We start from the raw sequence: 27399 nt of genomic DNA, 5'->3' as shown, positions 1-27399 counted from the left end.
TTTCTGTTTTATTTAAATCCGAAAGAGCAGAAGCGTGGATGGCTATTACTGAGTTCTTGATGTTTTGAGAGTTTGTCAGATGGGACGCATCTCACCTCATTTTATTTTTGCATTTTCCCGTCATTTCTGCTGAATGCAGATACTCACCCTGGTAGCCTGCGGGGTGCTCTTCTCACCTCCGTCACCACGGGTGCTGAGCACACTGTGCGTGTGTGAGGCTTTGGTGGGTCAGGAGGATGCCACATGGCATTGGGCACCAACCTCAAGTTGACCGTCGGGGACAGAGGTTGGGATCCAGGTCAGTCAGCAGCGCTCAATCTGAAATCCTCTGTAGGAAGGGCAGGGAGCACTCAGTGAGGGTGTGGGGTGCTGGCAAGGGGCTGGTGGTGGCGTTTGAATTCATCTGGCTGGGAGCTCAGATGGAGACCTCTACCTCATGGCAGCTCAGGCTTGTAGCTTTGGGGGACGGCCAGATGAGGTGAGCTGAAGCCTGTCTATGGGACTGTTGTCCCTGTGCCTTCTTTCCTTGTCCACCCTCGTGGGTCTCTGAGGGTCAGTGTCTGGTGACTCTCTCATCCTGCATTTTGCTCGGCTGTAGACACCTAGAGTCAGGGGCCCTCAAGACCCTCGTGGTCTGTTTGGGAGGACAAGAGTCAGGCCCAGACAGCCCTGTTGGCTGCCGAGGTCTGGCAGCTCCTCCTTCTGCCCCTTTGTGCTGTGCTTGGAGTCCTGGCATCTCTAGGCCAAGGTCGTGGCCTGTTGGCTTGGCTGAGAACCCAGTTGCTCTGAAGCCATCAGGCTCCTCGTACTCGGAAGCCATAGCCCTCTGCAAGGTGCATGCCCTGCGACTGGAACTGGGGGGGCTCATCTTGTCCATCCCCGTGGGCTTGTGTGTCCTTGCTTGCCCCGTCACCCAGAGGCTCCCTTGACTTTCTAACCCTGCCAGGCTCAGAGTGTCTGCAGCCACTTGGGACTTAAGTCTTTGGAGACGTCTAGTGGAGCATCCCCTCCCTGAGCCCAGCACAGGCCTACTAAGCTTGGAGGCCCTGGGGGTCCAGGCCCTGGGTGGGTCAGGGTACTGAAGGAAGAATGAGGTGTGGTGGCCCTGGGGAAGAGGGTAGGTAAGAGTTTGTGGTCAGAAATCCCTTGGGCCTGCCCCCATTGGCAGTGACCTTGGACAAATTACCTAATCTCTTTCTGTCTTATTTTTTTAATGGACAATGTGGATAACATGTACTTGGAGGGGTGGTTCTGTAAGTGCTCAGCAAACATTATGTGAACGGCTGGGTGTGTGGATGGATGCTGTGAGTCTTCAGCCCGGGGATTCAATTCGGTGCATGTTTGTGGCTCCTGGCAAAGCCAGGCCCGGTGCCGGGCCATGTGGGGATCACAGGGAGGAACAGGACACAGTCCCTAACCTCGGCAAGGGTGCACAGGCCAGGATTCCTTGTGGCTTTGACACCTGCGCTGGGAGCTGGGAGAACGTTGCAGTGAACCCCTTGCTGCTCTTGACCAAACCAGGCTGGTCAGGTGGACACCACTGAGACTGAGTGGTTTCTGTGTAGGAATTGGGGGTGGGGCTAGGAGGACAGCAGTGGAAACCATCGCCCTTTTCAGTTGGCGATCCCGTTGCTTACTGGGTGGCTAGTGTGTGTGCTCCAAGACCCGGGTAACTGGTACTGAGAGTGCATGTGCCTGGGGTTGTCCACGCTGAAGTGTCCGTGTCCTGGGCATTCGGAGCTTTAGTGACCGGAGTCTTGTTCTCCAGTTGTCTCCCTCATCGCTGTGCCTGGTTGTGTATCCCGGCGCCTCCTTGATAAGCTGTGTGAAAGGGGCGCATTGTTCACCTTCTCCGAGCCTTGGCGTCCTCATCTGTGTAATGGGCGTACTAATTGTCTGGCCTCTCAGGCGGTTGTGGGGGTAATTGCTGTGAAGTGCTTACAGCAAGGTCAGGCGCGATAGGTGCTCCGCGTTTGTTGCTTATTGACTGAATTTAGATCCCCGTCTGACTCCGTACGTGTGCTCCTTATATGTGCTGCTCGCCTGGTGACTCTAACAGTTATATAAGCAGTATGTCTCAGTGGTGGGAGATGCGAAAGAGCACACAGTGCTCCCCGTAGAGCCCCCCGGTTCTTCTCTCCGGAGAGCGGCGCTTTGACTAGCTGCTTGTGCCCTTCCTGAGACACACTGTCACGTACAAGCAGCGTGCACGTCAGTCTTGTCTTCTCCCCTCGTGTAACACTCTGTACTCGGGGATCTGTACTTTCTTGGAGACCTTTTCTTCTCGGGACAGAACACGCTGCCCATTCTTTTTTATGGTCGTGTGGTGTTCGAGGTTCCTCGGTCCGTCCCTGCTGATGAACCTTTGTCTCCCGCTCCCCCCCCTTCCTCCTCTTCCTCCTTCCTCCTTTCCCCTTTCCCCTTCCTCTGCTTCCTCCTCCCCCTTCTCCCCTCCCATGCAGCCATGCATAGCAAATACAGTAGCAATGCCTGACCTTGCACTTCGCTTGGGATGAGTTCCTAGAATCAACCTGCTGACCAGAGAGTGTGTGACTTCCAGTTGAGACAGATACTGCCAACTTGCTTCCTGTTGAGATGATTCAAATTTGCATTCCCCCCTCCCTTGGGTTTGAGTCCCTGTTTCCCCACACCCCAGTCAACAGGGCATATTACCGATTTCTCAGACTTTTCGCCCATCTGGTGCGCAGAACATGGTATCTTCGTGCAGTTGTACTTTGCTTTTGTCTCCTGTGTGATGTTTAGCATTTTTTCACATGTATGCACTTTGGAGCTGTTTTTGTTTACTTTTTTTTAAAGATTTTATTTATTTATTTGACAGAGAGAGACAGCCAGCGAGAGAGGGAACACAAGCAGGGGGAGTGGGAGAGGAAGAAGCAGGCTCCTAGCGGAGGAGCCTGATGTGGGACTCGATCCCAGAACGCCGGGATCACGCCCTGAGCTGAAGGCAGACGCTTAACGACTGCGCCCCTACTTTTTTTTTTTTTTTAAAGATTTTATTTTATTTGACAGCCACCAAGAGAGGGAGCGCAAGCAGGGGGAGTGGGAGAGAAAGCAGCAGGCTCCCAGCAGAGCAGGGAGCCTGATGCGGGGCTCGATCCCAGGACCCTGGCTGGGATCATGTCCTGAGCCAAAGGCAGATGCTTAACAACTGAGCCACCCAGGAGCCCCTTTATTTACTTTTCTGTACTCATGTCTGCACGTTTCTTTTGTTCTTTTTTATTTCCATAGTGTTGTTTCCTTCTTAGCAATTTGTTGGAGCTTATTAGATATGAGAAAACTAGACATTTGTGACCATGTTCTTCTCGGTAGGAAGATTCAGCATCAAACCACGAGTTTCCCCTAAATTGCCCGTCACTGTAACTTGCCCCCAGTCCCAGTTCTGGTTTAGAAGATGTAGAAAAAAATAAATGAGCATGACTCTCAGGAAAATTCTGAAAAAAGAATAATGAGGGGGAACTAGCTTTTCTAGGTATTAAGCCATATCATACAGCTACTGTAATTAAAATAATGTGTGTGCGTGGGGGAACAAAAAGAAAGCCAAACCATTGTGGTATTGGTGCGAGACCACACAAATTACCGGAGAATCCAAAGTGGGCAAAGTAAATGTGGGGGTTAATATATGAAAATGGTGGAGGCACTGTTGAGTGTGTCAAGGGTCTGGATTCTGGATTTTTCCATCCTGCCTGTTGCCAACACAGCTTGCCACTGTCAGCTCAGTAGAGGCTCCCGAGCCAAGGGGCCTGAGGCCAGCACCCCCGCCCGGCAGGAGCAAAGGCACCCGCAGTGCAGCCCTAACACCTGCTTAACATCCTCACTTTGTCACCCTTTTCACTTGACTTGAGGTGGTTTTTGGCACAGAGGCAGTCTCTACTTCTCTACGATTCAGAATGTATTATGTTTTCTTTCTTTCTTTTTTTTTTTGATTCTTCATGCCCCCAGTTATTTTTAAAATTAACTTGTGGTTCCTCCGAGTATTTGTTTTTAAGTTTTATCATTAAATCTTTGCTCCACCTAGAATTTATTTTGGTGGAAGACAGGAGGGTGTGCATCTCCATATTTTTTTTCCCCAGATGGATACTGAATTATCCCCATGACATTTATTAATAATCCATCTTTTATCCCCTGTTTTCAAATGCCACTGTTTTCATACATGAACTCCCATATTTATCTTGCCCTTTTTGGAGCTGTGGACAAGACCACGCTGGGAACCCTGTGCCTGCTGTGACCCCAGGTGGACAGTCCTGCCTCCAGCCCTGGTGGGCAGGAGCGGCCCCGAAGACCATGTCTTAGACTGCGCTACAGCCACCCCTGCCCCCTGCTATCACCTCGAGGAAAGAGGTCTCTCTGGCCCCTCCACTTCCTAAGGAAATCAGAGGGCTTAGGAACACCTGTCCTGGAGCCACAGGGACTGGGGGGCAGAGACCTCTCCCCCACTTGCTTACTGCTTATACAGCCTCTGTCAGGTTGTGTTGTCCCCTAGAATGTTCCTCGCCTCATCTGTCAAGTGCTAACAGCCTCCCCTGCTTCCTAGGGACTCTTAGGGGTTAGATGAAATGGGTATAGGACGTGCTTAGCGTAGTGCCTGGGATATGCTAAGGGGCCTGGTGGTGGTGATTATTAGAAGCGTGACGGCCGAGAGAGGCTTAACTTAGAAGCTAGAGAAAATTCAGCCTCACCTAAGGTGGAAACTCCTAACTGCGGACATCCGTGTAGTGTGTGCGGCTCCGTTCACACAGGGAGCCCGTCCTTGCCCCCTCGTTGTGTGCAGGTGATGATTTTAGGAAGGATGGCTCTTCACCCTCACTCTGCAGGTGAGGAAGCAGGCTGAGGGAGGTGAGGGAAGTGCCCTTCCTGGGCTGGAGACTCTGCCCTGCCCTTTGCGCCCTTCTCCTGCCTGTGTGCTTGTGGGGGGCTCAGGGAGAGAATTGGCCTGCAGGGGAGCAGGGTGTGCTAAGGGCGGGAGGACTCTGGGTTTCTTCCTCTGGCGTGGGGACAGGGAATTAAGTGGGGGCACCCCCCCATCCCGACGCTCGCGTGCGCTCTCTCTCTCTCTGTAGTCAGCCTTTGTTAACATGAACTTTGACTCTTCTTCCCATGGGTCCAGATCTGCCAGCCTTTTTCATGCTGTTTTCTTTCTTTTTCGCCAGTCTGTGGTTTGTGTCTTTCCCGCAGGACAGGACCAGGGTGGTGCCTGGCACCTAATGGGAGGATTTGGTTTCCACCGCCCCAACTCCTGCCAGCAGCTACCACTGAGAACCAGAGCGCGCTGGAAGCAGCCCATGTAACTGAGCCATACAGGGTCCAGGGACTCATCGGGCAGATTTCGGGGCTCTTCGGTGGGGTGGGTGCTGGAGAGCAGCCGCTTCACAGTGTGGCTCCATTCAAGGTTTCTGCCTTCCTATCCAAGGGGATTGGACATTCAGTCGTCCCCCTTACAGAATAAATCCCTGTTGTCATAGTTCATCCAAATACTGAATTATAACTTTAAAAAAAATCCGAACAAAAGCCCAGTCTCAACCCAGTAAGTTACCTGTCAGTTACCATTTGCTTTCATTAACTTTTGTCCCCTTTCCCCTTCCCTTCCACTCTCCTTTTGTTTGAACAAATGGGGAAAGAAAAGCTTGTGGGGCGCACAGTTTGGGCTAGGGTGTGCTGTGTTAGCAAACAGCCCCAAATCTTTGCAGCTTAAAATGGGTTTATCGTGTCTTGTTCGTGCCACATGTTCCTGGGGGTCAGCTGGGGCCTCATTCCATACTGCTCAGCGATCCGAGGCTCCACCTTGAACGTTGGAAATCCTGTGCCAGCGTAGAGAGCGTTCGGGAGGCCCTGGCACTTGCAGGTAAACGCGTGCCAGGCGGCGAGGGTTCACCGGCTCATAGCTCATTGGCCAGAACCAGTCACGTGACCACACCGAGTCGCAAGGGAACCGGGAGGTACATCCTGCCATGTGTCCAGATGGGCTGCTATACCCGCAATAACTCCTCTGTGCCCAGGATCCTCTCACATTCGGGTCTGTGTTTCCTTTCCAGCTTTGCTTTCAGCAAATACGGATTCACGTGGTTGGGACACACACCCCCACGCTTGTCTCCACAAGGCCTCGTCTGCCCAGTAATCCTTTAATATCTTCTTGTGTCGATGTGCCTGTTGACCTAGCCAGGCCCCCTTTTGGGGCATGTGTTCTGTGTCCTGTGTCTTTTGTCGATGTGGCCTCAGCGAGTCTCCCTGGGCCAGGAATGATTTTTCACCTGTTGACTTTTTTTCTTAGGCCAGCATCCCGGGAGTCGGCTTACTGCAAAGGGCATGGTTGTGTTATCTTTTCAATCTACCCTTGAACCTGGCTCCCCAGCACTGAACAAGGGCCAGGGTTTTCTTAGCTCCTAAGAATTTTCTCAAGGAGCCATGCTTGCTGAGTGGGTGTGAGTTTTTTGGCTCTTTGAAACAAAGTCAGCTTGCAAATGCCCAGAACTTTGGAAGTGTAAGGTCCGTTTGTCATGATACCATTTTGTCAACTTGGCCCCTCATCTTCTGGAGGAGAAAGGTGGTTCAGTCTTTTGCCTTAACCAGATTGCTGTCTGTTATTACCTGGTAATTGGAAACCAGTTACTGAGAAATTGGGGAGTCGGGTCAGGGAGTGTTGGCGACAGTCCCGGTCCCCATCCTGGCCAGGGACTCCTGCGTTGACCGGCACTGTCCTCAGCCCAGCCTGCTGATCTTGGTGGTCAGCCGCAGGTGACCTCCATCTCCTGACCTCTCTGAGGGCCACTTTGAGCACCTTGGGGAGTGAGAGTTGCTCTTGACAGGGAAAAGCCTTCAGTCCCGCTGTCCCTGAGTTGTCCTTTGGAACCAGCACTACTGAAAAGACACGGCTGGTGCTGTGTCCTCCAAGGCCAGGCTCCCTTTTGAAGTCTGATCATGAGGCAGCAGACCCGACTCTTTCTTCAGCAGACATCTGCTCCTGCATGGCTGGTGAGGCTTTAAACGTTGGCGATGTGGTAGTTCTGTCCCAGATGCCCAGATCCGTGGAGGGCGCAGAGGAACTGAGCAGCCTGGCGCCTACTCGCCTTTCATCCAGGCTGTTTTGTCTGGACCCTGGTTGAGACCAAACTTTTCATCTAGTAACTTCCATTTGAAGTCACTGCTGAAAACATCCCACTGTGCAGGAGTGAATTAGGGGAGAAGGGGATGGAAGGAAAGTGCCAGGCACCCAGGACACCATTTGGTTTAGAGGTTAATTGTCTGGCTTTGGCAGGAGGGAGACCCAGGTCCCAGGCAGCTGTAACTCTGTGACCCCAGGCCCATGACTTAAGCTCTCTGTGACTCAGTGTCCTCAGCTGCACCCCATACTATAAGCTCCTGTGAGCATAGTAAGAACTTTATAAATGTTAATCATTATTAACGACAGTAAATTTTACTGTGGCAGCAGACGCTGGGAGGACTGTCCTGTGAGTCAGTATAAGTGACCTCGCTTTGCGAAATTCAAATTCAGGCTTGTACTTGAGCCCTGCTTGATAGAAAGTCAGGGAACTTTCTACTGCTCAGTAATAATGTGAATCATAAGACTAGGAAAAGATAATAGCTGACATGTATGGAGTACACCATTGAGTAGGAAAAACACACCTCGTGCCTTTGTCCTTTACCATCACACTTACACACACGCAGAACACTTTGATACCAGCTGTGTGGGAGTTTTGCCCCAGACCGAGCGGTACTGTAGCCCTAGTTGCGTGTCCTGCACTGTAACCCAATTCTGACCACCTCTGCCTGGAGATAGTGTTAGGTCCCACAGGCAAAGGGCTCAGTCCCACAAGACTGTCCCCCCCACCCTGCCCTCCGCCCTTCAGATGCCACTCTCAAGTCTAGCTTGTCACCCGTGTTCCTGACCAGCCAGGCGGCTCTCAGTCGGAGGGTCCCAGGGCCCCCTTCTTGGGTTTGATTAATTTGCTAGAGTGGCTCAGAGAACTCAGGAACAATTTGCTTCCTGTTTGCTGGCTTGTTATAGAAGAATGTGATGAAGGATCCCGTTGAACATGCAGACGGAAGGGGTGCGCAGGGCAAGGTCTGTGGGACAGGATGCTGAGCTCCCTGTTCCCTCAGAGCGTGCCATTCTTCAGCACCTCCCCGAGCCCTGCACCTTTGGGATTTTTTTATGGAGTCTTCATCGTGTTGGCATGATCAAGCATTAACTCAGTTTTCTAGTCCTTCTCCCCTTGCTGGAGGACAGGAGATGGGGCTGGAAGTTCCCAACTTCTGATCGTGGCTTGGTCTTCCTGGTGACCAGCTCCCATCTGGAGGCCCACCAAGCTGTCCTTATTAGAACAGGGGACTGTGCCAGCAGCCAGGGGGTCCCACAGGCTGATTACAGCCGTGCTGTTGGCTGGGAATGGTGAAGAGTTGGTGTGAGCTGCGAGACCTCGGTGTGTTATTTAACCCCTGTGCCTGTCGTGGGTCCTGATCTCTGGTTGTTGGAAGAACTGTATGAGCTAGTGTGTGTCATGTGCTTAGAACAGGAACTGGTCAGGCTCTGCGCTTAGCAAGGAGTCTGCTTGAGATTCTCCCTCTCCCTCTGCCCCTCCTGCCTCGTGCTCTCTCCCTCCTTCTCTCTAAAATAAGTAAATCTTCGGGGGCGGGGGGAGGACAGGGCCTGGCTCAGGGTGAGAGTACAAGAGCTGCGCCCCAGCCATAGGACAGTGGGTCTTCTCGCCTTGAGGCTGGGGTTCTGGGAGGATGGTTCTTGCGCCTCGCTGACTCCCACGCAGCCTCCACACAGCCTGTCTAGCCGCTCAGAGAGGGGTAGGTTGTTTTCAGCAGCCCACACTTCTGCAGTCCCCGAACACCTCGCGTCTTGCATCCAGAGAGGGTGAGCAGCCCCAGCATCGTTTTCCCAGGTCCCCCACCTCCCTGATGAGTCCCAGAGATGGTTTTATATTTTTTTCATATCTGCCTGCTTCTCAATCCCATCAGGGAAGCACATGTGAAAGTTTGAGGAAGTCTGGAACCCTCCGTCAGGGTGTCCTCCTCCTCCCTCCGCTCCGTACACGCTCTCTCTCCTTGGCGACTGTCTTAGGGTAGGCCACCTGCTCAAGCCTACAGCCTCCAGATTTTGCCTTGACACACTCGGGATTTATTAGGTGTCACACCAATAGCACAGCTCTGGTCATGGGAGGTGCCTGGTCCTCTAGGATCCCGTTTCCAGCCTGTAGATGCAGCCCGAGAGAGGGGTGGTCCTAGGCCTCCACTCCCAGGGGCCCAGTCCGGGATCAGTGCTGTGGGACTAGTTCTTTCTGCAGAGGTGGTGGTAGCCCGTGGCCCCCCTGAGGCATTTGCAATTGACAAGTGCAAGTAGTGAATTGAATGCAGATGATTTCTGCAACTGCCCCTGCTGCCTGCATTACACCTTCCTTCCCTGTTTTCCCCTCTCCCTCCTTCTCCAGGAGGCAGTTTCTAAGCCCCTTAACAGGAAAGAATCCCCCCCCCCCCGCTTGTTGGAACATCCCTTCTAGTTGGTCTGCAGCGTTCACGTTGGGTCTGCTTCCACAGTGCACAGTTCCTATTACTGAGAACCCCGAGAAGGGAGCTCAGGGGCTGTCTGTGCCTGGCACCCAGGAGGTGCCCAGAGAATGCTAGTCAAATGAATGAGTGAGCAAGCAGCGGCGGGACGTTTTTTGAGTGCCCAGGGCAGTGTTAACACTGTGTCTGCGGCACATCAACCCTGTGTCACATCCATTAATGCGATGTTCAAATCCACCGAAACAGCCCAGTGAGGTGTTGGGAATAGGAACATCCTGATGTTATGGATGGGGAAACTGAGGCACAGAGCAGTTATATCACCTGCCCAGCCCAGGGCAGCTGAGCTGCGATGGGGTTTCCAGGCATCTGCCATGCCCATCTTCCTCCCCCGCCCAGGGGGTAGGGGTCGTGGGGATAGAGACTAGCTCACCTGGGATACTGGGCTGGGCATGTTTGGGTTGCCTGCTGCGGAAGTCAGAGGTGACATTCCGGCCACTGGGGTTTGCAGGCCTTTGTCCCAACTCCTCCTGGCCCTCCCCCACCTCTAGTCGGCCTGCTGTGGTAGTCACTGAGGGAAACAGTGGGCCCTTGTTTCCTCCGAATCCTGAGCTCTGAGCTCTGTGCGGAACAGCCTTGGCCTCACAGGATGGCGTGACTTGGAAGCATGGCACCCACAGGCCTCCTCTGGCCACAGTGGGCGGCCCTTTCATTGAGACATCCTTGTTAAAGGCTGAGGGACAGATCAGACCCCTTCCGCAAAACAGAACAAGTCCCTGGGAAAGTTCCCTTTCCTGGAGGCAGAGTGTGGTCAGAAAAACAACATGACACTTGAAAGGAGTTGCCTTTCGTCTGAGCCCCCCTTCCCACCACCCCACCCCATCTGTGAAATGAAGCCTGGCCCACCAGGGTCCCCTCCTCTGCAATGTCCTGGGTTCTTGGGAGCCACTTGTGGGTGCCTAGACCCTGCCTGAGCCCCCCTTCTGAGTGGCAGCTCCAGAGGGCTCACCTTCTCCTTCCCAGACAGCAGGGAGAGACTGAAGTCCCCTTGAGATCTTTGTAGGACGATAGCCCCTTCAGGGCGAATGTGGCTTATCTGGCCACTTGAGGAAAAGCCGTGCTGGAGAACCTTCTGGACCTGGTGGCAACTCCAGTCAGGTCTCAGCAAAGATGCTGCAGTGAGAGACGCCAAGCCAGGACCAGACCAGGCCTGACATGTGTCCCAAGTTGCTGTTCTTGTGGAAGGGTTTTACTGGCATAAAAATGCTTGGAAAATATACAAAGGGAGGTGGCTGGCTTCCAGAACTCAACTGTTTACCTTCAGTGGAGCGGCCAGGAACGCGGAGAGCTTATTTTCCAAACAGCCCATGCTTGTCAGATCTGCAGGCCTGAGGCTGGTGCCAGGCCGGGACAAGTCAGGGGCATCTCCTTTCCCCAAACCCAGTGGGACACATTTCTGTCCCCTCATGGTGCACAGGAGACCCGGGATCTTCTCTCTGGAGACGTGCATGCTGATGGGGGATGGAGCTTCACCCGTGCGACCCTGTTCTCTGCCGTTTCTAGCTGCCTTGGTCTGAAAAGATTGGCCTCTTGGTGGCGGTTCCCGTCACGGTGGAGCCACGGGTTACAGCCAGAGTGGGTTTTTGTCTGTGGTATCTTTTGAGAGTTTGCTCTTCTTGGCCCAGGTTACCACTTCCCACTGGGTTAGCTCCCCTTCCTTCAAATTCTGTTTCTGGTTTTGTTTTGTTTTCCTGGGAAGTGGGTTTGAATGAGAATGTAATACCGAATCCACAGGCAGAACCAGAAGGGTCCTCGCAAGTTCTTGTGTGTGTCGAAGGGGAAACCAAGGCCCAGGGGGGTGAGGAGCCAGGCTGGTTCCCAGGCCCCGGACACCTTTCGGCCCAGCTGCAGGCTCAGCCCGCAGGTTTTGCTCTCGGGCCTCCATCCAGGCCCCAGCTGGGCCACTTCCCAACCGCAAGGCCTGGCCCGGTGACTTTTCTTCCCCGGGCTCTTGGTGTGCTGGTCTGTGACAGTGAGAATGTCACCCGCAGCTCCTGGGCTTGCTGTAGGGATACAAGTGCTGCTTCCTTTCCCCATCCAGGAGCCCTAGAAGGAATGGCCGGCTTCTCAGCGAGTCCGACTTTTGTTTTGGGTTTTATGCAGGCTAGTCACCATGGGGTGGCAAGACGCTCCTTAGGTATTATTGTGAAGTCCGTGGGATTTGTTGTTGTTGTTGTTGTTGTTGATAGGGGAAATCCCTTAACATCTTTTCTGGCAGGCAAAAAAAAAAAAAAAAAAGATACCACCAGGAAAGAGCTGGTACTTTCGGAAGGTTTGACAAGAGAAGAGTTTAACTGAGAGAGAGAATGAGAAGGTTCCAGCTGGGTCAAAGCAGCCAGCGAGATGTGGTGCAGCCCCCACAGAGTGGCAAACTGTCGCCACCCCAGGCCCGAGGGGACGGGGGCGGGGAGGTGGTATGGGAGCCCTGGAGACAGCGGAGGTCTTGGGAGACAGGCTGCCTGCTTGATGGGGGCTGTGTCTGCTGTTAGAAATAGGGCGGGGGTGTCAGGATGGTGGGAACAGACACCCGGATGTCTCGCTCCCTCTTTCTCCCATCTTCTCGGGTGCCTCCATTGACTTCTCGGTCAGAAGCCAGAGGACCAGGTGGCCAGGTGGTTGTGGCCCTAGAGGACAGCCTCCCAGGGCCCAGAGGGGCTCGGGAATGGGGGTGGGAGCACTGGATGACAAGCACGGCTTCAGATCTGCATCTGAGCGCCGCCACTTTCTCATAGTCAGGTGCTGGGTGGGGGTGGGGTGGGGTTCCGTATTCCCCACTCTCATTTGTAAAATCACTTCTCATCTTGGAAAGTAAAAACTTGGTTTCTAGCATGATGCCTACCCAGAGCGAACATTCGTAGCTGTCATTGTGATTTCTTTACTAGCAGCTTTGAAACAGCCTGCAATCCTGGAGGGAGCATGGGGAAGCGCGTGGGGGTGGGGCTGGTGGCTGTCTCTGGCCTCTGCTGAGGCCACCCGGGGGGTCAGCCAGGTGCCAGGCTGGCGCCGCTGCCTCCGGGGACTGGCCTTGCAGGTGGTGGTGGCCGTGTGCCGGGTGGCAGACATCTGGCGGGTCAGGAAGCATGGTGTCGGGCCGCCGGCTGTTGGCAGGTGCTCGTGTCTTGGGGTCAGGTGATGCCGGCGGTCTGTCAGCCGGGCCACTCTGGCTCCCTTGGGATGCGATCTTCCTAACCCTGTGTTCTTGAAAAAATAGAGCCTCGCGGGGTCCAGGCCGCCCCGCACTCCCTCCCAGCGTCTGTGATAAGCCCTGATTTCAGTGTGAGGTGCGAGCTGTCGGTCTCTCAAAGCAATGCCTCTCTGGTGCGTGAAGATCACAGCTCTGCTGAGACCATGTCGTTCCGTGCCAAGAGCCTCTGCCTAGATCTCAGTTTAGACCTGGCCGTGTGACTTCAGTCATTTGGCTTCACCTCGCAGAGCCTTGGCTTCCCGACCTGAAAAACCTTGGTCTTTGAGCAGATGGCCACGTCCAGTAGCTGTTTTCTCCATACAGCGATTTCACAGTGACGCTCGCCGACCCGGTAGATGCCTAGGTTCCACCTGTGTGCCTTCTGTATCCGGGGTAGCATGGGGCTCGGGGACAGAAATACAGACACGGGGCCTGCCCTGGAGGAGTTCTAGAATCTTCGTGGGTTTGTGCCCCTTGTCCCGTTTGTATTTCCCATGAGCGCCAGCCTTCTTCCCGCCCACTTCCCAGTGCTGCAGGGACATGCAGGGGGGGGGGGGGGGAGACAGCGGGGCAGTGGTTCAAGTGCTGAAGTTGTTCTTTCTCTCTGTGTCCCCCCCCCCCCCCCCCCGCCCTGGCAGCTGAACCTTAGCCGGCCGATTGAGGAACAGGGCCCCCTGGACGTCATCATCCACAAGCTGACCGATGTCATCCTCGAAGCCGACCAGAACGACAGCCAGTCCCTGGAGCTGGTGCACAGGTTCCAGGTGAGCGAGGACGGTGAGGAGGGAAGGCCCGAGAACGGTTCTGCGCCTTTCTAGAGCTGTAGTGGCTGTCTTGCCGTGTAGGCCAGGGTCATGGTTGTGCTGCTCCCAAGACATGGGCCTGTGGGTAGGCACTTCCCTGCCGGGGCCTCAGTCTCCTCGGGTGTCCAGGGGGATCCAGCCAGGGCGGGGTTGGCACGCCCTCTGCTCTTTGCCTGTGTAGACGTGCTCTACTGATCAGAGCACCGCTGCGTCCAGATGTGGCCTCCACGCCCGCAGCGCACACAGTCCCCGTCACTGGTTCGGAGTTGACACCAGGGCTGGAACCCTCCTGTCTTGGGTTGAGAAAGGACCCCCAGGGGCCGTTGAAGTAGAACAGCCTTACCAGCTCCCCTTGGTGCCTTGGTGGAGAACCCCCTGTCTGTGCTCGTTGCTTTGAGCCCTGTGTGCTTGTCTCTGAGCACGGACTGAGTCTGTTGGCTGTTCCCTCCTCCCTGTCCCATACCCCTCCTCCCGCCCCCGGTCTTGACCCCACAGTGACCCACCCTCCACCTTGGGAGGTGCTGCCTTTGCCCCCACTGACTTGCCCAGTGTTTACTCTCTTGTGGACAAGAACGTGATTCATCCCTGTGAAAGACGAAGTCATGTTATCGGTGCAAATGTAGCCAACGTGGAGGGCCTCCCTGGTGGGAGGGGTGCTTGAGCGGGCTTTTCAGCGTGTGATAATTGGAGATTTGACATCCTGTCCTTCTGTATCTGCACAGACGGGACTCTCCTGAGCCTCCTGGGCCACACAGTAGCCCTCCTGCTGACAGCATTTTCTTTTCCCCATATGCCCGGGGTCGTGACCTCAGTCTCCCTTGCTTGCTTCCCCCTGGCTCCCTGCCGCCCCCCCCCCCCACCTTGGCCAACCCTGCCATGGATTCCCTCGTCCCCTGTGCAAGCAGCCCAGAAGCATTTGTGGCCTGCTCATGGCCCTGCTGGTGGCCTCCCTGCCTTGGGGGGGGGAGTGGGTGCCATCCCCATGTCGCGTCCTCCAGGGCCTTTGCCTTGCCTATGGCCTGAACCCCTCGTGCTTTCGTAGGGCAGGAGGCCATGGGAAAGGTGCGTTCAGGCTCTTCCGTGACCTTGCTGAGACTCCCTTTTCTTTTTCTTTTTTTTTTTCTTTTAAAGATTTTATTTATTTATTTGACAGAGATAGAGACAGCCAGTGAGAGAGGGAACACAGGCAGGGGGAGTGGGAGAGGAAGAAGCAGGCTCATAGCGGAGGAGCCTGATGTGGGGCTCGATCCCATAACGCCGGGATCACGCCCTGAGCCGAAGGCAGACGCCCAACCGCTGTGCCACCCAGGCGCCCCGAGACTCCCTTTTCTTATTAGTAAAATGGTATCAGGACCAGGAAAACCTCGTACAAAACGTTGGTCGGGGCACACAGCGTCATGCCTATGAACTGCTGCTTGCGGTGCCTCGGAGAAGGTCAAGATCACTTCAATCATGTGACCTCCATGAGCCTTAGTTTCCTCTTCTGTAAAATGGGGATGCCGATAGTTCCTAGTCCTTAGGATGGCCCGGTTGCCATGAGAAGTAAACGTGTGTATGTGTAGAGGTGCCTAATGTTTGCTGAGCGTGCCGACACTCTGCTCCTGCTGCTAGGACTTCAGTGTGGCTATTACTTGTGTTGCTGCTGTTCTCCTGTGTCAAGGTTGGTAGCCCCCAGCCAGCCCCAGTGCCCTGGGAGTTAAGGAATGACCAGCCCCTGGGGGGATTCCCGTCCCTCACTTCCTGTAAACACACACACCGCCCACAGCCCAGGGCAGGTGGTGGCTGAACAGTGAAGGAGGACTGGGTCCCTGTGTTCCGGTCTCGGTAGAGGACAAAGTTACAGAGAGAGAACACGGCAGGGGGATGTGGGGACGTGGGGCTTCAGGGTTTCAGCCACCGCGTGCATTTCCCAGGGAAGTCTTGCCTGGGTCTCTGGAGTCTATCCCAGCCAGGGCATGGACACTCGGCCGGCCCTCGGATGACTGAGGTGACCTCAGTGTAACCTTCCAGCCTTGGTATTTTGGGGATAAATTTTCACTGCACTCTGTGCTCGAGCTTGAAGCCGGATATCTGATAAGGCCGGGACATTTCCTCCTTTGTGAAGAAAACAATCCTTTGGGGAAAAGGGTGACAGGCTGAGCTTTCCAGAGGCCCCAGGAAGAGAGGAGACAGGCGGGGGCTGGCGAAGAGAAGGACCGAGGGATGCCGGGCGAGGGCTAGGGGAGAGGCCCGCTCGGCTACACTCGGGCCTTCCTCCTGCGCTGTCAGCGCTGACCTGGTCACCCACTCTGCTAGAGGGTTCAGAGCCAGACCAGATAAACTTGACCTTGGTCACGCCCCTTATTTTCAGATTCTTGTTTTAGTATTCATGCAAGACTTTAACAAAGAGACAGTTGGCTTGGGTGGGTGGGGACCACAGGGTCACTAGCAGGGAGGCAGAGCCCAGGGTTTGGGGAGCTGGCCTTTCTGCTGCTGGTTGTGAATAAGCAAACAATAAGATGGTTTGGCCCAGAAGGGGCTCCTCTTGAAGGGCCTTCTCCAGATGCCGTATTCAGGTCCCAGGAGAAGTGAGCTGAGGAGGACGTGTCTCTGAGGTCCTCCTGACAGCCTCATGCGTTCTGCACCTGGGATGCTTCCATGAAGCCTCTAGCCTGGGATGGGAAGGAATTCTCCGAGCTGAGAGGTTATGTTTTTTTCCTGGCTGCCTTTGAGGACAGGTTGGAGGGTGTGGGCCTGGGGTTCATTGCAGATCACTAAAGCTGGTTGCCATAGAAACCACCCCCCCCAAGCCTTTTTAAAATATTGGCCCCAAGAGAGCTTTGCTTGGAGAATCATCAGGATGATTCAGTTGTTTTTCTGCACCAGGGTTCATGTGGAGCCAGCAGCCTGGTGCCGCCGTGGCTCTGCCCGAGAATCATCTATCACTGAACAGACCTGAGGGGGCCCTGCCCATGTGGGCGATGGGCCTGGGGTGGCGGGAGAGTCCCTGTCCCCATGCTCAGGGGGTGCCCTGGCCTTTGGACCTGTTCCCCAGGGTAGCAAGGAGAACCTTCTCACTGTGATATCCAGGGCAACCTGTGAGGAGGGGTCAAGAGGGAGTCCTCTTTCTGCGGCCCCTTCCAGCCCCAGAATCGCCCAGAAGGGTTACAGTGATTGTGTTCTATGGGGCATGTGGAGCTGTCTAGGCGGATCTTCCCGGGGCTTTGCCTGAAGGAGCTTGGAGGAAGGGGGTTTGAGTCTAAGCTGACCCCTCTTACCCTATCTTGATCAGCTGGAGCATTGTTAAGTGTTCCACAGACACTCGGTGAGGACCTAGCCCCGAGGGGAGGCCGATGGGGAAACCAGCAACTGCCCCCACAGCCCCCAGAGTGATGAGTTAGGGCAAATGCAGACCCGATCACTACCTGTCCTGGCGTCAGACCGTTCTGTGCCTTCTCTTTGCAGCGATAACAAAGACTTCATTCAGTCTTGAACCAGACCCCTGAGGCCTGTGTGATCTGGCCATGGCCTCCCCCCACATCCTCACCTTGGCCCACCATCCCTCAAGCTCTGTCCTCCCGCCCACCTCAGTGCCTTTGCCCCCGCTGTCCCTGTGCTAGGTCTTCACTCCCGGCTCTCCATTCAGGTGCCCCTCCCTCAGGGAGACTTCCCTGGAGATCTCGCTAAGAACACACCCACCATCCCAGGCCCTCCTAACTTTCTGCTTTTCCTTCTCTCCCTTGGGAAATGCAGGATGCTCTAGTGGCTGCTGCTGTCTGTCTGTCTGGGGGTTAGCTGCACGGGGGCAGAGATCGCATCCGCGTCAAACTCACCCGGGATCCCCATTGCCGCACGTGGTTCCTGCTACATAGGAATTGTGCCCATGTGTTTGTGCAGGGAAAGAGCATTGTTGGTGCTGGCTTGGTGCAGGGCACCCTGGTGGGGCAGAGGAGGGAGCACATGGCTCCGGGGGGGGGGGGTGGTTGGAAGCAGGACACGAGGGTTCATGAGGCGGATGGTGCTGCCTGTTGGGTGCGTGTGGGGATGCCTCCGGGAGGTGGGGAACTGCAGGACGAGCAGGTTGGAGAGAGAGGGCTTTTTCCTGCCAGGCTGTGGAGCTTGGACTTTATCCTGCAGGCCAGGGGTGAGGGCGATAAGATCAGATTTCACTGGCATGAGAGAGGCCGTGCTCAGGAGGGGGCCATTGCCAAGGCAAGATGAACTCTGAGTAGTGAGGACATAGTCATTGGAGCCTGGCAATTTCTGCAGCGAACAGAGAGCTCATGCCCCTGGGGGCTCGGCCGTGCTCCCATCCTCGTCCCAGTGACCCTGGGATCCCTCAGCTGTGACAGGCTGGCACCCATAGGCCCCCGCGGGGCAATGCCCCACTCACCTGTTGGGTCCCAGACAGCCGTCCGATTGCATGAAATGCATCTAGGAAGGGAGCTTCTTCCTTACCTTGTGGATGCCGGCAGAGAACACACACTTTGCACATTGGTTTTACCTGAAAGAAAACAGCTCTGTGAATCAGCCTTCAGGAGCCCGGCTCCCCATCCTCCAGCCCTTAGCTTAAAAAACAGGCTTATTGAGTGGAGCTCACCGTACCGTACCATTCCCTCATTTAAAGTGTACAATCTGATGGGCTTTAGTGTATCCGTGCAGTCCATTTTAGGACATTTTCGTCACCCCCCAAAAAACCCTGCATCTTTAACTGTCACCTCCCTTGCTGGCCCTAAGCAACCACCACTGTCTCTCTGGCTTTCCCTATTCTAGACTTTTGTATGAGTGGAATCGTGTCGTACTGGACTTCTATGACTTGCTTCTCTCGCTTAGCGTGAGGTGTTCGAGGCTCTTCCACAGCCTAGTGTGAACTGGTGCTTCCTTCCTTTCGATGGCTGAGTCACGCTCCATTTGGATAACCACACTGTGTGTGTGGTCATTAGCTGATGTTCCCATGTTCTGACCATCAAGAGTGATGCTGCTGGGGCACCTGTGTGGCTCAGCTGGTGAAGTGTCTGACTCCTGATTTCCACTCAGGTCGTGATCTCAAGGTTGTGAGCTTGAGCCCCGTGTTGGGCTCCATGCTGGGCATGGAGTCTGCTTAAGATTCTGTCTCTCCCTCTGCCCCCTCTCTCTTTCTCTTTCTCTCTCTCTCTCTCTTTTAAAGATTTATTTCAGGGGCACCTGGGTGGCTCAGTCGTTAAGCGTCTGCCTTCGGCTCAGGGCGTGATCCCGGCGTTCTGGGATTGAGCCCCCACGTCAGGCTCTTTCGCTGGGAGCCTGCTTCTTCCTCTCCCACTCCCCCTGCTTGTGTTCCCTCTCTCGCTGGCTGTCTCTCTTTGTCGAATGAATAAATAAAATCTTTAAGAAAAAAAAAGATTTATTTCAGAGAGAGAGAGGGAGAGCATGAACAGGGGGAGGGGCAGAGGGAGAGGGAGAAGCAAACTCCCCACTGGGCAGGGAACATGATGTGAGACTCGATCCAGGACCCTCAGATCATGACCTGAGCCAAAGGCAGACACTCAACCGACTGAGCCACCCAGGCGCCCCCCGCCTTAAAAAAAAAAAAAAAAAAGAACCTTTCTATAAGGTTTTATATACACGTTCTCATTCCTTGTGGGAATACACGCAGGAGGGGGGGGCACTGCTGGGTCACGTGGTAGCTGTTTCTGTGGTTACGGAACCACCAGCCTGGTTTTCCTCGCGTGGCACTGTTTTGCATCCCCACCCACAGTGCATAAAGGTTTCAGTGTCCCCACATCCTCGCCAGCCCTTACTCTGACTTCGATTTTAGCCCTCCCGGTGGGTGTGAAGTGGCGTCTTGGGGTTTTGATGTAAATTTCCCTGACGGCTGATGATGGCAGGCATCTGTTCGGGTGCTTATTGGTCATTTGTATCTTGCCCGCAGCCCTCCTTACAGCTTACGTGTAGAGGTCTGGAGCCCGCAGATTCGCCTTCTTCCTCCTTGGGTCTCCCGTCCCCCAGAGCACAGTGGTTAGGAATGCTGACGTCAGAGCCTGTTGCCTGGGTCCAAAGCTCTCCCCACCACTTCTCTCTGGCTGGCCTTGGGAACGTTTTTTCATTTCCACTGTGCTTGAGTTCCCTTACCTATAAAAATTGGGGCAGCCGGCGTCCCTGCCTCCCAGGGCTGCGGGAGGACCGAGTGTGCTCACCGAGCCGGTTGCTCGGAGCATTGGGCATGTGGACTTGTCGATCCTGGAGCCCAGGCAGGGCCTCCGCCAGTCCTGGCCCGTGTGTGACCTGCCCCTGCCTCCCAGTCCAGCTGCAGACTCCAGTTTCCTCCGACATCGGAGGGGACGGCTTTCGAGGCCCTTCCCGCTCCAATCTGTCAGGATGGGCTCGACCACGCTGCAGTAACAAGGCGCTCCAAAAGCCCGGCACAGGCTTAGTTTTACCCTGTGGCCCCTGTCATTGGAGAGTGGGCTGGGCCCCGTTGTACGTCTGGGAACTGGGGTGACAGAGTGGCTGCAGACAGGCAGAAGGAGGACCCCACAAAGTGCTCTCTGGCTCTTAGTTTATGTGATTAGCACTGTGATTACTCGTCACAGCCCACCTAAGAGTTCTCAGTCGTGATTGTAGTCAGCGAGGCGGTGATTATGAAAATGTCCCCAAATTGCAGGTGTCCTCTGTGCCAGGAGCGGAAATGTGCGCTGACTTCAGAGGCAGGGCTGGGTGGAGGTCAGGGGACTTAGGTACTGTGCCCGGCTCTGCCTCTCACCACTCACCTCACCAGGACCTCAGGGGCCCCGCCTGTCGCCCCGGGAACGTGCCAGGATGGCAGTGTGGGATGGGGGCACTGAGAGCTGCGGTGTCCCAGGCCAAAAGGCGGTTGCCGTGAGCAGCAGTGATCAGCTCTGGGACCACAGCTCTGCTCTGCCCCCCGACCCCTGGGGCTCAGAGATGATTTTCACAGCTGCGTTGGCTCAAACCCCGTCAACCTCAGATGTTTACTGGGTGGCCGCCAGCCCAGGGCTCTGTGCCACACGCTGGAGGGATGGGGTGAAAGCAGAAGAAACACGATTTTGTTGCTATGGGCCCTTCTAACACGATTCGGGAGATAACATCTAAACCTAACAAAAATTAAGTGAGTTTCTATTTGGGAGCAGAGCTTAGTGGCATGTGGGCTTCCTGGCTGGTGGTGCCAGTGAGGGATTCGGGTGGTCTCCGTGGAGCCCTGCACCAGGCCGCGGCTTCCCAAGCAAGTCCCAGCGGGCCTCCTGGGCTTTGGGCACGCCACATATCTTATCTCATTTTGTGCGGAGGTCAGTCCCTGGGAAAATGGAATTACTTCCCCATTTTTCAGGTAAGGAAGCAGGCCCAAGGAAGTTAAGGCGCTCGCCTGGGGTTGCTCAGTTAGAGCAGGACGGAGGCAGGACTGCAGCTCATGCTTTCCCAAGTATGCCTCAGAGCAGCTCTGGCTGGCAGCTACAGACCCTTGCAGGCGGGGTGAGGGCTGGCAATTCAGGGTCACCTGAGAAAAGAGGTCACCGTCCGGGATTGCCGCTGACACAGCTGGGACCGCACTGTGATGAACAGCAGCCCACAGACGCCAGGGGAGGCGGAACTGGGCCTCGCTGGTGACCCTGGCCTCCGAGGTGTCCTGGAGTGGCCATGAGGTCAGCCTCTTCGTGACTCCTGGCCCGGGTGACAAGGCCACTCCCCCCGGTGGTGGAGATGGCTGCACAATCTTCCCATTGTATGCCCAGATCAGGCCGCGGTGGTGAATCATTCTTTCTCCCCGGGGGATGCTGGTGCCATTGAGTGCCATCAGCCGTCTGCAGGGCCTTTCCTGCGGAGAGAGGAAGACCGGCCCCCCCAGGCAGACCCACGACTTTATGACCCTGTTTCCAGCCCCCCGCAGAGCTGGACTTCACACAGCCCTGGGTGGTGCAGTGGGAGAGGCCGGCTGCCCTGGAAGCCTGAGCTCTGACCCCGCACACAGCATGTGGACAATCAGTGTGTGTGGACCGTCAGGGTTTTACCGCACAGGGTTTGAGGTACGTTGGGTCTTAGAAGTACTAACGTTTATTAATAATAAAATTTTCCAGGGTTGAAGAAAGAACTTTCATGCACATGATTTCAGGGTTCCCTAGCTCCGGACTGTTGACGTGTTGGGCTGGATGATTCTATGTTGTGGGGCTGTCCCGTGCATCGTACAATGTTCAGCAACATCTCTGGCCTCCACCCACTAAGCGCCGGTGACACCACCCTCAGTCGTGACAACCAAAAATGCCTCTCGACATTGCTGAATGGCTTCTGGAGGGGCAAATTCGCCCCTGGTTGAGACCCCTGCTTTCTCAGAGCACAGTGGCTCTCAGGGCTTCCATGGGTAAGTGAAGCCCTCCTGTTTTAAAAGCGTGAATATGGAAGCCTCATTGGATTCAGTAGCTGGGTTTTGGAGATTGGGATCTCAGACCAGGAGGTCTGAAGTCTCCTGGGCTCTTATTTCAGTAACACCTGCAACAGAAAGGTCACCTTCTTCCATTCTTCTCCTGGTCTGTTCTGGGGCCATGACTTCCTGACTTGCTTCCGTGTTTCCCCTGTGGGCTGCATGCTCACGGTAAAGCCATTGTGGTTTCTTTTGCCTTCGTGTGGTAAATCACAAAGCTGCTCACCAGCCAAGCTGGCCTCTGCTGACCTCGGTCCTCCGAGGCACGAGGACCTCCCTGAGCCCCTCCTTGCTTGCCCCGTGCTGCTGGGGTCCCCACCCACTGTTTTTGGCCTCTCACTTCCCACATCCCCTGGCTTCCAGCCCCTGACCTGGCCCATGTCTCTCAGTCTGTTCATTGGTCTCGAAGATCATCGAAGATCTGTTACGTTATTCATTCAGCAAGTCTTAATTGAGCACTTACTGTGGGCCAGGAATCTTCAAAGACTGCAGATAAAGTAATCAATAAGACAGATCAGGTAGCCTCAGCCCCTGCCCCCTGCACAATTGTATTTGTGTGTGTATGGCGGGGGTGGGAGGGAGGGAATGCACGCAAAACTCAAACGAGTAGAGGAAAAAAGTAACACAGTCTCTGGTTAACGGTTAAGTTCTAGAAGAAGAAAAATCAAGGCTTGTGGTAACAGGGAAGTTCTTACCACCTCATCTTGCAGCCTCTCTGAGGAGTTCACATTTGAGCCTGAGGCCTAAAAGTCCTGTTGATGGAGGGGAGATCGTGGAGCCGGCCAGGGGGCAGCGTCTACCAGGCCCTTTGGCAGGACGGGCCCAGAGGTCCGAGGACCCTGAATAAGGAGGTGGGGAGGTGGGGGGGGGGGTGGAGAGGGGGAAGTGGGCATGCCTGATGGCTGTGGGTTAGAGCAGGGCTGGAGTGCCGGGGGATGTCAATCGTCTTCAGCACCAGGGGTCACTGCCAGGGGGTGTAAGGTGTGTGTGTGTGCGTGTGTGGTACGCCAGCTGGAGCCTGTGCTGGCAGCTAGGAACGCTGGGGGGTGCAGCTCGGGGCGCTGAGCGCAGAGGTGAGGGGCCCAGGCATCTCTGGCTAGAGCGGCCCCTGGTTTTTCCAGAGTTCAGCACACTGCAAACCCTACCCTGGTCCCCAGTGACTCCTCTCCCCCCGGCTGAGAGCAGTGTGGGCACCCTGAGTTCTGTGAGTAACACTTGCACACCCAGCAAAGCCCGGGGGAGTCTGCGGGCCCTGGGGAGGCCTCGGCTTGTTCTGGGAACTGAGAGTTCAACTCTGGCTGAAGGGCTGGGTGAGGGTGGTGGGTGGGGCAGGCCAAGCAGGCCTGTGGCCTGATCCTGGGAAGTGGCCCGAGGGCAGGGGCGGCTCCACAGCTCACTCCTTCGGTGTGTGGGGAAGGGTGTGTGTATGGGGATGCTCGCATGGAGGGGGAGTGCCCATGGGGGTCTGCGTGTATGGGGGGGGCGCACAGGGGGGTTAAGACGGGTGCTTAAGGAGTGTGTGGTCCTCACTTTGCTTAGCTGCCAGCTCTGACGGTGACTGCTGGGACCCCTTCCAGCCCCCCAGAGCGATCCCGGAGATGCTAGTCTGTCCTGGTTTAGCGTTGGCCTGTGAGCCGGTGCATTGTGACCAGCACCCAGCCCCGAAGGGCCTTTTCCCGGCTGGGGAGGACTGGAGTAAGGCTGTGGTGCTGTGATAGGGCATGTGACATTGGTCAGGTGAACAGTCTGGACCGGCACGGTGCCAGCCTCCTGCTGACAGGAGATGGAGAGCACTTACAAGTTTGGTGCTGCAGGCTGGGGACAGGGAGGGAGGGATTGTGTTCCATGGGGGGCCTGGGAAAGGCGGGAGAAGGCATTTGCCATCTTAAATAACAGAGCATTCTGTTTACTTCCAGCCCTTTCTTCCTCAGCATTTGGGGTTACGTTTTGGTGGGAGCTCATTTCTTCGTGGGTTTTTCTGTCTGCTCTGTGAACAACAGTTTCTCAGCCAGAGGGACCACACTGTCGGACTCAGGCTCCTCACTGGGTGGCTGAACAAGGTACATGACACGAGACCGTCTGGGGAGATGACCCAGGTGGACGGACAGTCATGGGGGCATCTGGCTTCAGGGTATCCAGGCCACAGGCAGGGACCCTGAGGCGGGCATGCAGAGCCGCACACCCAGGAGAACCTGTTGTCTTTGGGGTGCTTAGGCCCAGCCCTGCCCCACACTGGCACTGTCTTAGCACCTCCCCTCATCTGGAAAGGGGTTCCCCTGTGCCCCATCAGTGGTATGAGTCTGTACAGCTCCTTCTGGAGGCTGGGGCCTGGGTGCTCCGACTTCTTGTCCCTTCACAGCCCTTGTTCTGTCTTGTGTTCAGCAGCAGGGACAGGTGTGGGGGTGGTTATTGCCGGTATTCTGCTCTGCTCCGTGGAAGCTTGGCCTACCCTTCACGAAGCTCTAGGGTTTCTCCCACCTCGTGCCCCATCTGGGACAGGGAATCACTGTCATCTCGTGGACTGTGATTCTGGTGGATTCCTTAGGCGTGGCTTTCCCTGTGTCATCTGTGCATGGCTCTCAGCAGTCCTGACTAACTGATTTTGGTCATGTCGGAGTCTCCCCCCACCTCTGCTGCCCAGCCAGCCACTTCCGGTCTTGGGCACAGCCCTCAGTTCCCCACGGCCTTGAGCCTTTTCAGAGGCTGCTGTGTCTGTGAACAAAGATGGTCTTCCTGTCCCCACACAAAGCCATTGTTCCGACAGCAGATCTTGGAAATGATTTCACATCAGCCCTTCGGGCTGCCTCATTCTGTTTGATGGCTACGTGGTATTCCATTAACTGGCCTTAAATCCTTCCCTTACCCAGCTCTCTGCTGATGTTTCTGGAACATGCCTTAGTGATGAAATGCCCTTGTACACGTATCTGTGTGCACACGTGGGGAGTTCTGTGGGATAAATACCTGGAAATAGAAATGCTGAGTTTATGTGTTCTTAATTTTGGCTGGTGCCCAGTTTCTTGCCAGAAAGTTGAACCAGTGACAGTCCTACCAAGCTAGAGCTGGTCCGTGTTCCACCACTTTTGGAGATGCTGCTCTCATCGGTTTAATTTGGCCTGGAGTTCTGGAGTATTGGGGAGGGGGTGCACCCCTAGCGGTCCCCTCGTCCTGTTACTTTTGCTGCTGGTGCTCAGGGCCCTGGTGAGGGCAACGTCTGTGCCAGGCACGCAGCCTGCCTGGACCTTGACTCCAGGCCACCTCGCTTCTGTCTGGTGCTCATGTGTTCATACCTTGCCCTTCTCTTCTGAACTCCCTGTGCTGTCGGGGCCTGACCACCCCAGCCTGAGCTCATGGGTTTAAATAACAGGTCTGAAGAGCAGCTAGGCTGAGGCCGAGCACATCAGTTTTCCTTTCACTGGCTTTGCCAAATTGTGCCAAAGGTCAGGCAGTATCTTGGTCCTTCCCGAATGGCAGAGTCTGGCACACATGCTTCTAATGCCCGCTCTGTGTCAGACACGCTGCTCAGGCCTGTCCCTTCCAAGTTCAGCCCCTGGGCCTTGCATGCCAATAGACGGGTCACTGCAAAACTCAAAGCTGGCCCCGCCATGCCTCGGCTCGGGCCCCTGTTGCTTTAGGATCACGTCCAGACTCCCTGGCTGCTGTGTCTGCAGCTGTCTGTCTTGCTTTCTGCCTTACGTAAGCTCCTCTTTGAGACCTACGTCTGCCCAGTCATGCCGGGCTCCCTCACCCCATGTCTTTGCTTGTGCTGTCCCCTCCGCCTGGAATGCCTGTTCTTCTCGTGGCCCAGGGCGGCGACCCTTGGTGGCTCAGCCACACTGGCCTCCGGAAACCCTCTCTCTTCCCCTTCCACTTCCCTCCCCCCATGGCTAGATTAGTGCCCCGACCTGCACCCCTGCATGTTCCCATATGGCAACATCATCATCCCCTACATCTCTCTGCACTTAGGAGCCCCCGGTGAGGGTGGGCGGGATGCGGCTGCTCTGAAGCTGCAGAGGTGCCCCCGCCCTGGTACACACACATGCACGCGCGTGCACACGCACACTTTCCAGGGGCTCCCTCCCTTCCTGGCCTCATGCTCTCTGGGAGGCCTCAAGCTGAGGGTTCAGACGCTGGCGATCTCTCCAGAATACAGATGAGGGTTGACGAAGACCAAGGTGTCTGAGGACATGGAAGCCCAGCTCTCCCCACGGAGCTGTTTTAGAAAAGTTAGAGATGTGGCGGGTCAGGAGGTGCCCTCCACGCACCAGGGCTGAGTCTGTAAGAACTGGAGAGTCGTCTGAGCGACGGCTCCTTAAGGCGGTCCGGGTATGTGTGGTCTTGCTTGAGCTAGTGAACTGATGTCTGTTCCTGACGCAGAGCCATTTGCCGTCTGTCGTTTGTGTGCCTGTCCTGCTCAGTCTCTTCCTCTCCTGTCGTGGGCACGTGTGTCACCGTCCTAACGAGACTGGGTTCTGCACAGTCACTGCGCTGTGCATATGCTTGAGGGCAGCAGGCCCCGGACTCCAGGGCCCTAAGAGGTTTTTTCATTCATTTATCACTTCACAGAATCCAAGAATTATAGGACTTAAAAGTCAGAAAGGATGTTATAAAAATGTGTTATTCCAACCTACTTGTTTTGTAGGTAAGAAAATGAGATAAAAATGATTTAAGTGGCTTTCAGAAGTACGCATAAAGTTAATGGCTGTGTTAGGACTTGAACCCAAATTTCCTGACTGCCTTTGCCTTAACTTTCATAGTGTCTTAGGGTCCTTGTGCTGGAATTGGGATCGGCCAGGTGCTGCTGGGTGGAAAGAGGTGGTCAGCCAGTGCCTGGAAGTCATAAGCCTTGGCTGATGGTCAGGGAATGTTACATAGGTTGTGCACTGCACAGCTCAGTGGCAGACTTTGGTGTTTTGTTTTTTGCTGGATCAGATGGTAATTCTATTTTTATTTTTATTTTTTGAGAAACTACCATACTATTTTTCATAGTGACTACACCATTTTATATTCCTATTAACAGTGTACAAGTATTCCAATTTTTCTATGTCCTCACCAATATTTGTTATGTTTTTTGATAGTAGCCATCCTAATGTGTGTGGTGATATCTCATTGTAGTTTTGGTTTTGCATTTCCCTAATGACAGTATGCCTAATTTTGTTCACTTTGCATAGTTGACAGATTATTATTATTTTGTCTAGTTTTTAAATTTTTTAAATTGTTTAATTTTTTTTTCTTTCAAATTTATGTCCAAGTCTGGGTAGACTTGGACATAATTTCCCAGAAATTTTGTTTTTTTTTTTTTAATGATTTTTTTTTTTATATTATGTTAGTCACCATACAGTACATCCCCAGTTTCCGATGTAAAGTTCGATGATTCATTAGTTGCGTATAACACCCAGTGCACCATGCAATACGTGCCCTCCTTACTACCCATCACCGGT

General features: G+C 54.8%; 1 protein-coding gene across 3 annotated transcripts in view; it reads left to right on the top strand.

Annotated features, from left to right (window-relative positions):
• ITPK1 (inositol-tetrakisphosphate 1-kinase) overlaps positions 1 to 27399 on the top strand; it is a 169408-nt gene that overhangs the window by 82554 nt on the left and 59455 nt on the right. For all 3 annotated transcript variants that reach the window (XM_045807579.2, XM_045807576.2, XM_045807578.2), the window contains one exon: positions 13408 to 13533. In XM_045807579.2, the coding sequence (XP_045663535.1) occupies positions 13408 to 13533 (126 nt within the window). The remainder of the gene's footprint in view (positions 1 to 13407; positions 13534 to 27399) is intronic.

This window comes from Ursus americanus, chromosome 26 (genome assembly GCF_024610735.1).
Source record: "Ursus americanus isolate L20-20 chromosome 26, mUrsAme1.1.p, whole genome shotgun sequence".
NCBI lineage: Eukaryota > Metazoa > Chordata > Mammalia > Carnivora > Ursidae > Ursus > Ursus americanus.
Note: the sequence above shows the minus strand (reverse complement) of the source record. Positions and strands in the feature narration are given on the sequence as shown.